At 29.2% G+C, this 12,057-nt stretch overlaps 2 protein-coding genes across 2 annotated transcripts; both read right to left on the bottom strand.

Moving 5' to 3' along the window:
* Window positions 1-2,151: 2,151 nt before the first annotated feature.
* LOC135954225 (probable serine hydrolase) lies at window positions 2,152-3,356 on the bottom strand. Its single transcript, XM_065504304.1, has 2 exons — window positions 3,226-3,356; window positions 2,152-3,156 (listed from the first exon to the last, which is right to left on the bottom strand). The coding sequence occupies exons 1-2, from the start codon at window positions 3,241-3,243 to the stop codon at window positions 2,206-2,208; spliced, it is 969 nt and encodes a 322-aa protein (XP_065360376.1). The 5' UTR covers window positions 3,244-3,356; the 3' UTR covers window positions 2,152-2,205.
* A 4,130-nt stretch (window positions 3,357-7,486) lies between these two features.
* On the bottom strand, window positions 7,487-9,054 carry LOC135953676 (probable serine hydrolase). Its single transcript, XM_065503646.1, has 2 exons — window positions 8,916-9,054; window positions 7,487-8,489 (listed from the first exon to the last, which is right to left on the bottom strand). Exons 1-2 carry the CDS (start codon window positions 8,937-8,939, stop codon window positions 7,554-7,556), a joined length of 960 nt encoding a protein of 319 aa, XP_065359718.1. The 5' UTR covers window positions 8,940-9,054; the 3' UTR covers window positions 7,487-7,553.
* Between the last annotated feature and the right edge of the window lie 3,003 nt (window positions 9,055-12,057).

Raw genomic sequence — 12,057 nt, 5'->3', positions numbered from 1 at the left:
AAATTAATTGTTTATCTCACACCAAACCATTAAAAAACAACCAAATCATTTAACTAAAAATCATTTTATAACTGTTATTTTCAGTGATTTATTTTTATCACAAAAATATAAATCACAATTTTTTGGGGTTTTTGGTATATGGACGAGTTATTTTCGATCTCTGATAGAATATCCTAATCGAGAACTACAAGAAATCTAATCGTAGCTATCAATTATCTCTTATAACTTAGGAGAGATAATTGATATCTCAAAAGTTATATGCATTTGAATTTAAAAATTTTAAAAAAGGAGATTTATCGGTAGTTTTTGGAAAAAAAATACTTTTTTTTATTTTTAAGTTATCTAAATTATTTCCATGATGTATTAGGAATTAATACTTTTTGAAAAGCTTAATATTAACTATTCTAAATGAAAAAAAAAAATTTTAAATTTTTGATACCGAGGGAACCAAAAGCTTATTTTTTTCTGTAAAATTCAAATTTAGGGCAAAAATTCTCATCAAGTCGATATCAAAATAAAGGTACCCATTTAAGATGGCCAATTATGTTCACAATTATTTTGTAAAGGGTTTCGATAACTCCGATCATGCAGGGGTTATCGGACTCTGGTTACCCAAACCCTGCCATGGATATTATAGCAAAAAAAAAAAACTAAAAAAATCTGAATTTTGGGATATTTGAACAATTTTGTTGGAATTGCAGTATTAAGATTACAAATTTAAAAACTTGTTTTTATTTTTCCATTTGCAATAGAAAAGTATATAACTGTAAAATTTCAATGAAAAATATTCATAAATAAAAATTTAATTACAATTTGAAAAATGTTCATCTTTACAAAACCTCAATAAGTAGCATTTTTGTCATATTTTCCAAAAAAGTATTCCTTGAAAAATAGACAAAAGAAATTCCATTGATTATAACATGTCAACCTTATGTTTTTTAAGTGGCAAATTAATTAGGGAAAACTTAACAACTCGGAACACAGACAAAGAAATAGGAAAATTTTAAAAATTGAACATACCCGATGTCCTACTTTGGTGACCCCTGGTAGCACCCTTGGTAGGCCCATATTCCAAAGTTAAACTCGACAACACTTCTTCTTTGCGCATGTCAAATTTCATTCAAATCAAACTAAGGGTTTTGAAGTTACAGGTTTATTTTCCCTTTTTTATACCCTACACGACCATAGTGGGGAGGGTATAATGCGTTTGTGCAGATGTTTGTAACGCCCACGAATATTAGTCTAAAGTATACCGATCGACTTAGAATCACTTTCTGAGTCGATTAAACGATGTCCGTCCGTCCGTCTGGCTGTTCGGCTGGCTGTCCATGTAAATCTTGTGCGCAGAGTACAGGTCGCAATTTTGAAGATATTTTGATAGAATTTGGTACATATAATTTTTTCTGCCCAAGGACCAATCCTATTTAAACTGGCTGAAATCGGTCCATTATTTCACCTAGCCCCCATACAAATGTCCTCTCGAAATTGGACTTTATCGGTCATAAATGTTTAATTTATATACGTATCTACACAATTTTCGCTCCAAATAAGTTTTATATATACAAAACTCATTTCACCAAATTTTATTACGATCGCTTCATAATTAGTCATAGCTCCCATATAGACCCGCTTCCGAAAATCAATTTAACGTGCATAAATCTTTTAAAAATGTTGCTATATACACAAAATTCAACATACTTAACTTTAATATAGACATAAATAACACGACCTAATTTCATGGTGAGCGGTCCATAATTAGTCATAGCTCCCATATAAGGCCCACTTCCGAAAATCACTCAAAAATATAAATTATTGAAATTTTAAAAGAAAATGTTTTGGCTCTTTTACTTAGTGTAGGGTATTATATGGTCGGGCTTGACCGACCATACTTTCTTGTTTTTCTATAACGCTGTGTATCACAGGGAACCTGTACCGAACGCAGATTATCGTAATTTTTCCATTTCTGTCCACATAGATAATGATATATTGCATCGAATTATAGGTTTTTTTTTCCTTATAGATGTGATGCTTTAGTCAGCCAGAAACTTAACACTGGTACTGAGTACATTTGGTCCTAAAATAAATAGAATTCCCACAAGGGAATTGAACTCATTGTAATATGCTTAAGTGGTAAATGATATAAACATTAAATATATTTAATATTTCTTTATTTCCAAACTTTGCGGATTATACAATATACTATAATTACAGTTTGCTTTTGTCTCCATAATTAAAAAATTCGGTTTGTCGATATTTTTGTACAAATGGTAAAATATATTTTACCATTTCTTCTACATTATTTAAATGACAATGATGCTGCACTCCAGGTATGATGTAAAAAAAGAAATCTGGATTATTTTCTTTTAGAATCTTTAAAACTCTCTCTGTTGTTGAATTCTGTTCATTAATGTGATGCGAATGTTGGGCTTTTAAAACCAACCACTTGATGTTGCGCATTCTCCTGGCCATAGACGCAGTTAATTCGGGTTCTGTGTAGCTCTCAAGCAAATATTTTATACCGCCATCCCGAGAAAAGAAATATTTATTTGCTTGTCTTTTAGAAGGTGTTATATTACGCTCTAAGATAAATTTTACTTTATCCAAGTCCACTGACTTTCCAGAACCCTCATGCATTATGTTTTCTAAAGCAGCTAATGTGTAGATGGGAGGTTCAGCATCACTATTGTCGATTTTCTGTTTATGTTCGGTATCGGTAAGAAATTTTTCCAGGCAAAAATTTAACGTAAGTATCTGTTGCTCCAAAGTAAAGTAGCGGGTATGCAAGACATCAATGCTAACAATCATATCTACTAATTCGGGAAATAAAGCAGTGAAATGAAAAATAATGGCACAAGACATAGAGTGACCCATTAGAGATATTTTTGCCCATTTGAAGTAGATCATTATTTCTTTAATTACTCTCACATAATCAAGTGTGTGATAGACCAAACCTTGGGGAAAATGACTGGATTTACCATGACCTGGTAAGTCAATGGCTAAAATGGCTACATGTTGACTTAGTTCAGGAGCCAGTAAAGCAAATGTTCCAGCATTGTCTTGCCAGCCATGCATGGCCATAATAGGTCTTTCATTTCGTTTGCCATACCAGCAAGCTGCAATGATACCAGTAGTTAGTGGGATTTGTATTTCTTCATACTAAAATAAATGAGAGAAAACTTATAACTTTTTTGTAAAATAATTTTAGTTTTATTTCATTAGTTTTACCTTTGTTTTAAAACTCATTTTTATTCAATTTATTTCAAGTAAACTTTTAATTATAACTTCACATATCTTGGCAATTAAAGTTGTACGAATGAGAACGTGTTTTTACTGAACGTGTTCTCTAGCAACTACATTCTATATAACTAAATACAACAGATTTTAATTGTGTTACCTTTAGACCGTGGAATATTCTTGGCATATGAGTAAAATAATAAAAATTAAAAACAAATCTTTTATTCTTGAACTTAAATATGTTATAATGCTATATTCTCTCTGGATCTGACGAATCTTAAATACACTCCACTTAAAACTAGAATTATACAAATTACTTTCGCCTTTATATGGTTAACAATTCTCACTTTTTTAATCTTGTTTAAGAGAGTTTAAAATATTCTCTCTTAAAAACACCTAATTATTTGATAAGCAGCTAAGATGGGAAACAGAAATTTAAATATTCCCATTTTTGCTGCTTATCAAATAATTTGGTGTTATTAAGAGAGAACATTATATACTCTCTTAAACAAGAGATCATTTATATGTAGTTAAGTAAAAGTAGTTTTGCCAGATACTTTTTATCGCTGTCCCCCAGCTAAAATAAATCCAAAAATTCCCAAATATAATTTTTCTTGAAAAATACAATTCTTTAGAAAATTTTAATAGGTTTACAAAAATTTTAAATAAGCAAAAAAACGGGAAAATATGCATAGTAAAAATTAAAGTTTGAATTAATTTTTTGGTAAATTTTTTTTTTCTATTATGAACAATAAAATATTTTTTCACTTTCCAATATAAAATTATCTTTTTTTTAAAAAAAAATTAAAAGAAATTTTGAAAAAAAAATGTCAAATTTTGTTCACAAAAAATTAAAAAACTTTATTTTTAAATAAAAAAAATCTATATAAATAAAAATCAAATGTCGTTCGTTGGTATTTGTATCAGTTGTGAACGGCTGCACCGATTTGCAATTTTTCTTATTGAAATGTTCGTTATAGTCCAACTTAGGTTTCTACGGATAGAAGAGTTGACCACGCCCACTTTTTTTGATTTACATTTTTAAAATTGGAAAACGGCTGCACCGATTTGGATATTTTTTTAAATGTTCGTAGTAGTCCAATGTAAGTTTTTACTGAAAGAAAAATTGACCATGCCCAATTTTATACCCATATTTTTTCGATATTTCGCAGAATGCTTGGACCGATTTGTTTAATATTTTTAAATGTTCGCAACAGTCTACAAACATTTTTTACAGAAAGAAAAAGTGTCCACGGCCACTAATACGCCAACTTATCAAATACACCTGCAAATATGTGACCACAGGCAGTGACATGGCTGTGATTGGAGTTAGTGCGGAGAATTTCAACGATGAAGTCACTCAATTTCAAATGGGCCTTTATGTTAGCAGTAACGAAGTATTTATTCATTTGCCATTAATGAAAGCTATCCAACTGTTGTTCATTTAGCCGTACATCTGGCAAAAGAGTGTACTTTACTGAGGTGAATCTATTATAACGAGTTGATCGACCGACAGCTACAACATTGACCAGCTTTTTTTAAATGCTCCTGAATTATGAATTTTGCAGTAAAGCTAAAGTTTTGCAGCAAATCAAATTGATAGTTTGGGATGAATTGGGAGGCATTAGACAAAACGTTGCAAGATTTACGAAACAATCAAAGCCTGTTTGGTGATTCGATGATTTTGTTTTCAGGTGATGAACTTAATGTATTTTTGAAGTTGTTCGTTTTGTGGAAACACGTCAAGAAACACAAATTGACTGTGAACATGCGTGTCGAGCTGCAGAACGATCAATCTGGTGAAGTATTTTCCAAACAATAGCTGGACATTGGCAACTGCAAAATCCCGATTGACATTTCGACCGGCTGCTATCAATTTCCAGTCGCTTTCTGCCAGTTCACCGAATCAAAATCCGAACTCATCCGAAAGGTGTTTCCAAATATTGAACAAATTTACAAAAATCATGATTGGTTGAGTGAACGTGCTGTATTGGCTGCGAAAAATATTGATGTCGAAGAATTGAATTTTAAGATTCAATGTGAAATTGCTGTCGAATTGATGACGTAAAAATCAGTGAATTCCGTTGTTTCCCAAGATGATGTTGTCAACTATCCAACCGAGATTTTAAACTTGCTGGAAACTGATATCATAATGTTACGAAACATAAACCAACCACGTCATTGTAATGTCAACCGACTTGCAGTAAAAAACCTGATGAATAATGTTTTAGAAGAAACAATACTTAAAGGAAGTTAAAGGAGAAAACGTTTTGATAGGAGTGTCCCCGACCGACATATCATTCGAATTTAAACGCTTGCAATTTCTAGTACGGCTTGCAATCTCAATGACAATTAGCAAGTCTCAAGGGCAGTAATTGCTTGAAAATGTATGCTTCTCGCATGGACAATTATATGTCGCCAGTTCGCGTGTCGGAAAACCATCAGCATTATTTGTTTAGGCGCCAAAAAACAAAACAAAAAATGTCATGTATCATAGAGCAATCGAAAAAAGTATTTCTTTATTTTAATTGGTTACCTGAATATCGATCATTCAATCAAAATTTAAATAGAAGACAATACGACTCATTGTACATATTTTCAAATCAAACATAACCCAAAACTGAATATATTTACACATTTCAAACAGCTTCTCATAAATTTACAATATCGAACACAAAATTTTTTCTAATTTGGACAGGACAAAGTATGTCGGATCAACTAGTTTGAAATAAAAATTAAAAAAAAAGTTGTAAAACATTTTTTTTTAATTTTGTTTACCTAAAAATATTTTAAAGTTATAATTTTCATTTCGAAATTATTTTTTTTTTAAATTTTGTGAAAATTGTTTTCTTCAAAATTTCTTGTAAAAAAAATCGATTTAAAAAATACTTTTCCCGATTTTGACACAATGTAGGTCCGATTTGCTATGGAGTTATATACGTTTTTGAAATATCTATCATTAGATATCCAATTGTCTATATTACTAAGTTAATAATACAGATATAGATCAAAAATCCAGGTTCTCCTGGTTTTGAACTTAATCTCAGAGTTTTGTAGGCCGATTTTCTCGATTTTAAATAGAAATCGAACCGTGTCTATAGCGGATATATTGATGTATGAGTCGTGTATGTGAGTTATTTGGGGACTAGGGAAAATCGATTTCAACATGCAGGCGGACAGACAGACGGACATCGATTTAACGACTCTGCTATTTATAACGATCCAGAATAAATATAATTTGTGAGGTCGCTAATTAAATGTGAAATGAAGAAATTACAAACGGGTGTAAATGGGTATAAAAAGACAGGAATAGACCTAGATTACTTTACTGGGTTTTGTAATGATTAAGATCGTCGAAAGAATAAACAAGTAAGATTATACTTCAAAATAAAAATTTTAAATATTTTTAGGTAAACAACAATTTTTTTTAGTTTTTTATTTTTTTGAAAAAAAATTTTTCGAATTGTTTTTAAAATTATTTTTTAATATTTAGCGGAAAAAAATCTTTTGGTGAAAAAAAAATTCGGTTTAAAATTTTTTTCCGATTTTGACCCATTGTAGGTCCAACTTACTATGGTCTTATATACGTCGTTGCAATGGTCTTAGAAATATCTTTCATTAGATATCCATAAATCCAAAAATCGAGGCTGTCCATGTTTTTTCCTTATATCTCAGCCATTTGTGTGGACCTATTTTCTCAATTTTAAACCCGAAATACAGGAGACCCGAAATACAGGAGATAATGATGTATAAATCGTTTATGTCAGTTATTTGGGGGCTTCGGAAATTTTGAACAGACAGACAGGTGGGCAAGGCTTAATCGATTCCGCTATCTATAAGGATCCAGAATATATATACTTTATAGGGTCGGAAAACTATATTGTGGAAATTACAAACGGAATGACAAACTTATATATACCCTTCTCACGAAAGTGATGGGTAATAAAAGGGAAAAGAGAACTGAATAGGTACCTCATATGCCAAGTTTTTTTGGTTATTATGTTATTACTAAATAAATTTTTTTCAAATATAAATAATTAGAAAAATTATCAAGTTTAATAAAGAAATTTAAACAAGTGAGAAAGTGCAGTTAATTGTCCCAGATTAAGTTGATAGAAGCAGAGAGAAAATATTAATAAATCTTTTGAATTGTAGTCACTGCAACTAAATTGAATATCAATTCCGTATTATGTTTATTTCTTTAATATTAAATAATTTATTGTAAAAAATATATATGTATAATTATATAATTAACACAGTAACAACAATCATTTAATTCTAACCCAGCTATAACCAAATTTATCGTAAATAACTTTTACTTAAAGTTTAGATCTTTCAAATTTCTTATCTCCTTCATCAAATTTATGCAGAAAACTTATTATCAATTGTGCCACTGGTTTTGGATTATTCAAATGCAAGTGATGTGTGCCCATCGGATATATATGACTTTCAAAATTCTTATTATGCATCACCATAAACACATCCAATTCTGTGGCTTTAGCACTAATATTTCTTGATTCGCCACCTTTTATCACCAAATAAGGCATTAATTGATCACAAATTCTCTTGGCCATTTCCAGGGATAAACCCCAATTGGGATTCATTTCACTTAAATACTTCATGCGGCCATCACGTGAAAAATAAAATTTATCTGGATATAGTTGCGATTTTTCAATATTACGTTCCAAAATATATTTACAGTTTTGCAATTCCACCGATTCCAAAGAACCTTCATATAAAAGTTGTTCACATTCAGCCAATGTATAACTAGGAGGTTCTGAGGGATTATCACTTAGCAAGCGTTCATTATCATTCAGGGCCTTTTCAATAGAATGTCTTATAACTGAGGGAAACATATGTGGTTCCCAGTAATAGCTTTTGATAATATCTAAACTGATGACCATGTCAACGCGATCGGGATAGAAGGCAGCAAAATGGAAACATACTGATCCACCCATTGAATGACCCATTAAACTGACAGTTTTCCATTTATAAGTTTGCATTATGCGTAGAATAACTCGCACGAATTCGATGTTATGATACAACATGCCAACCGGTAAATGTGAGGAATGACCATGTCCGGGTAAATCAATGCATAGTATACTGCGGTAAGGCGCTATTAGGGGAGCTAGCTTTGCAAATGTTCCACAGCTATCTAGCCAGCCATGTAGAGCGAGGATAGGTCTTTCCATTTGATCGCCATACCAGCGACCACTTATATGACCCCAGGGTACTTTAATGCTTACTTCGCTATACTGTGGATTAGAAAAAATAGAATACAAATACAATTAGCTAAAAATTTGTTTTTAATATACAACAGAAATAGAATTTTTTAGCAGTTTTTCTTTATTTTTTCTAGAAAGAATAAAATTGCAAATATATTTAAATAAAGAACAAATTAAAAAAAATAGTCAAAAAAATGCATTTGTGAAACCAAAATTGAGGATTTAAATTTGGAAATGATATTATTTTTGATTTTCTGATGAGCGACGTAATGTAAAATTTGTATGGCAACACTCCATATATTTTGTTATTGCTGGATCCACATGCTGATATGAGTAAAATTATGTTTTTTTTAGACTGTACTCTCGCATTCTCTTTCAATATTATGCTCTGTACAATACTCTTTTTTTTTCTTATCTACCAATTAAATATTTTACTTGTTTATTTCTCACACTTACATTTATCGGTTCCAGAGATTGCATTGTTTATAAGTTTATTTTAAATTGATTATCAAATAAAATACATATAAAGGGAAAGTAATAAAATAGTTATAAACTAAATACAAATTATATTTAGAACAACAAAAATTATAACCGTATTAATACACTTCGAATCTAATACTGATTCCAAGAAAATAAGCGAAAAATACAACTTTTCAGCTGGTGTTAACACAAAAGATAACCACAGTGTTACCATTGTTTTGATATTGATAAATTAACAACATATTTCTTACATATAAATATATTTTAAAGGTCTTAATTATAAGGTTTATAAAACTATTTTGTTTATGGAAATATTTTTTTAATAAATTTAAAAATTGATTATGAATAATTTAATCAATCTTTTAATTACAGATAATACTAGTAAAACATCATTAATATTTCATAACTATGAAAATTCTTTAACACTTAAAATTATAAATAATTAAATATCTTTTAACACATTGACATGAAATGTGTTTCTTTTAATACCATTTTTATACGTCAAACTATTGTATAAGTTAAAATAAATACTTCGCGGTAACTCTTTGAAATTCACAATCAAGACAACAAGTATATAATTTAGAAAGAGAAATACACATTTCTAAAGAGTTTAATTCTCTTAAACAAATTGTGTTATTTTAAGAGAGTTTTTATTAATTTAAAAATCGTTAAGAGCAGCGTTGCCGCTTTGGTCCAATTGGACCAAAATTGATAGATTTAAGTTAACAAATTGACTTTTGGTAGTTTGGTTGGTTTGTTCCGATTTTTGTCGCATTTTGGTAGGTTTTTTGAATATGTATTTTTAAGAACAAATTAACAAAAAACTAACAAAAAAACTATGTTAATCCAAAATAATAAAATTATTTATTAATTATGAAGACAGAATTATCTTAAATTTTTAGTTTAGTCAAGTAAATGTGTACGTATTTAGTAGTGTTCAGTTCAAAAAATGCCAAAGGCCTTGCAATACTAAAACTTTTAACGTATTATACATTTAATTTACTCATTTTAAATATTTCAAAATTATAACACATATTATTTAAATTGTGTGTAGTCATGTTGAAAGAAGTAATATTTTAATATCTAATTTTTTTTCGTGAGTGATTTTCAGAAGTGGACAGCTATGACCAATTATGTACCGATCGTCATGAAACTTATTTGTGTTGAATTTTGTCTGGATACCAACACTTTTAGGAGTTTTATGCTCCTTAAAATAAGTTTTAGAAATGGGCCTTATGGTCAATTATAAAACGATTCACACAAAATTTTTAGATGTGTCATATTTATGATTGTACTGTAATTAAATAATATTCATCCTCAGGGTAATGCTATAGCAGCAATAATATAATTTTAATTTAACTATTAATTTTGAAAGGAATCCAAATAGCATATCACAAATATTTAAAATTTGGTAGGTTTTGGTAGTTTTTAATCTGAAATTTGGTAGGAAAAATATTTTATGAGTGGCAACGCTGGTTAAGAGTATCAGTGTTGGTATTAAGAAAACATATTTCATTTAAGGCCGAATTTCTGATAAAAATTAGCCAACTTAATGGGAATTTTGTAATAATTTTTTAAAAATGTTGCCGTAAGATTTATTTCTAAAATTGTTAAGAAAAAATGTTGACAGAGGCTAAACATTAGGGCGGGTCGATTTAAAAATCGCCCAAATGACAAGGGAAAACATAATCTATTGATCAAATTAAGAAACTTTGCCCAAGGAACCAATACCTTTAATTTGTTCCTATTACATGTGGCTTTGTGATAAAGAATTAAATCTAAACAATTTCTGCCGTTTTCGATTTTTCATGATTTTTTTAATACAAAAAAAATATATTTTTTTCTTCAATTTGTTATTATAACTCCGATACTACTGAGCCGATTAAAACGCAATATATACATAAAAAATTGTACATAGCATGAGGAAAATGTTTTCAACATTCAATAAATCGAAAGAAGAACATTAACTACTCAATTTTATGTATATCAAACAAAAAAGTTAAATTTTGTGTAAATGAGGGAATTCACTTAATTGTGAATAAATTTGAAAAGGATCAATCGATTTTTATCTTCGATATCTTCGACAAAGTAATAAACCTGAACAAGTTCTGCCGTTTTCGATTTTTCATGAGTTTTTTAAAACAAAAAAATTAGCTATTTTCACGTAAAAAATATATTTTTTGTTTCAATTTGTTATTATAACTCCGAAACTACTGAGCCGAAACGCAATATATAATCAGATTAAAGGTTATGTAAATTGGAATTTTTTTAAGTTTACTTCAATAATATCGGACTAACCCTTTTTGACTTATCATAAATTATGTGGAGAAACATCTACAAAAATTCAAAATGTTAGAAAAAAAATTTAAAAAAATCGATCCATAGAATTGAAAAATTTTACCATTTTTGTTTGTACTTAGTAGGGTATTGAATTAATCGGGTTTCTGGTTTAATCGGTTAATCGAGCAAATAATTAATCGAGGTTTAGATTTAATCGGTTAATAATCGGTTAATTTAAAATTATTCGATTAACCGAATAATTTATATTTTCATTTCAAATTGAAAATACAACAACGAATTTTGTATACAAAAACATAAAAAATGGCAAATAAGGTATCTGAGATCATTTTTGTAAACATATCGCCTATTTGCTGCAACAACATCATTACTCAAAATCCGTGTTTATTGAACTGAGTAATACAAAATATGCGCTGTTCTATAATCTTTCATATAGTTTTATCAGTTTTCAAAAAAATAAATTATTTTTTGTGTGAGGAAAATGTTGTTGTAAACATTGTAAAAATTCATGTTTTCTCGTATATTTGATAAGTAAAAATTTGGGTTAAATACATGTTAGAAAGATATTAAAATATCCTATTTAAATTTCTGAAATCGCATGACTTGTTGAAAATTTATTTAAGAAATAGTAAAATGTCATAAAATATTCAAAGATGTTTTTCTCGAAACGACTTTTTTTGAATTATGACGTTGTTGCAGCAAAGGAGCGATGTGTGAGTTTTTTATAGTTTTAGTGAGATATTCTGAAATAATCTTTTATAAAAAGAATATAATTTAAAGGATTTTTTCTTTAGATTTAATAAAACTTTTCTTGGAATGA

This window comes from Calliphora vicina, chromosome 3 (assembly GCF_958450345.1).
Source record: "Calliphora vicina chromosome 3, idCalVici1.1, whole genome shotgun sequence".
In the NCBI taxonomy this organism is placed as follows: Eukaryota; Metazoa; Arthropoda; class Insecta; order Diptera; family Calliphoridae; genus Calliphora; species Calliphora vicina.
This window is presented reverse-complemented; position numbering and strand designations above follow the sequence as displayed.

Coding starts and splice junctions, on each gene's coding strand:
- LOC135953676 (XM_065503646.1), bottom strand. CDS start 8,939: ATGCAATCTCTGGAACCGATAAAT. Junction 8,490..8,915: donor AATCTCTGGAACCGATAAAT/GTAAGTGTGAGA, acceptor TCTAATCCACAG/TATAGCGAAGTAAGCATTAA.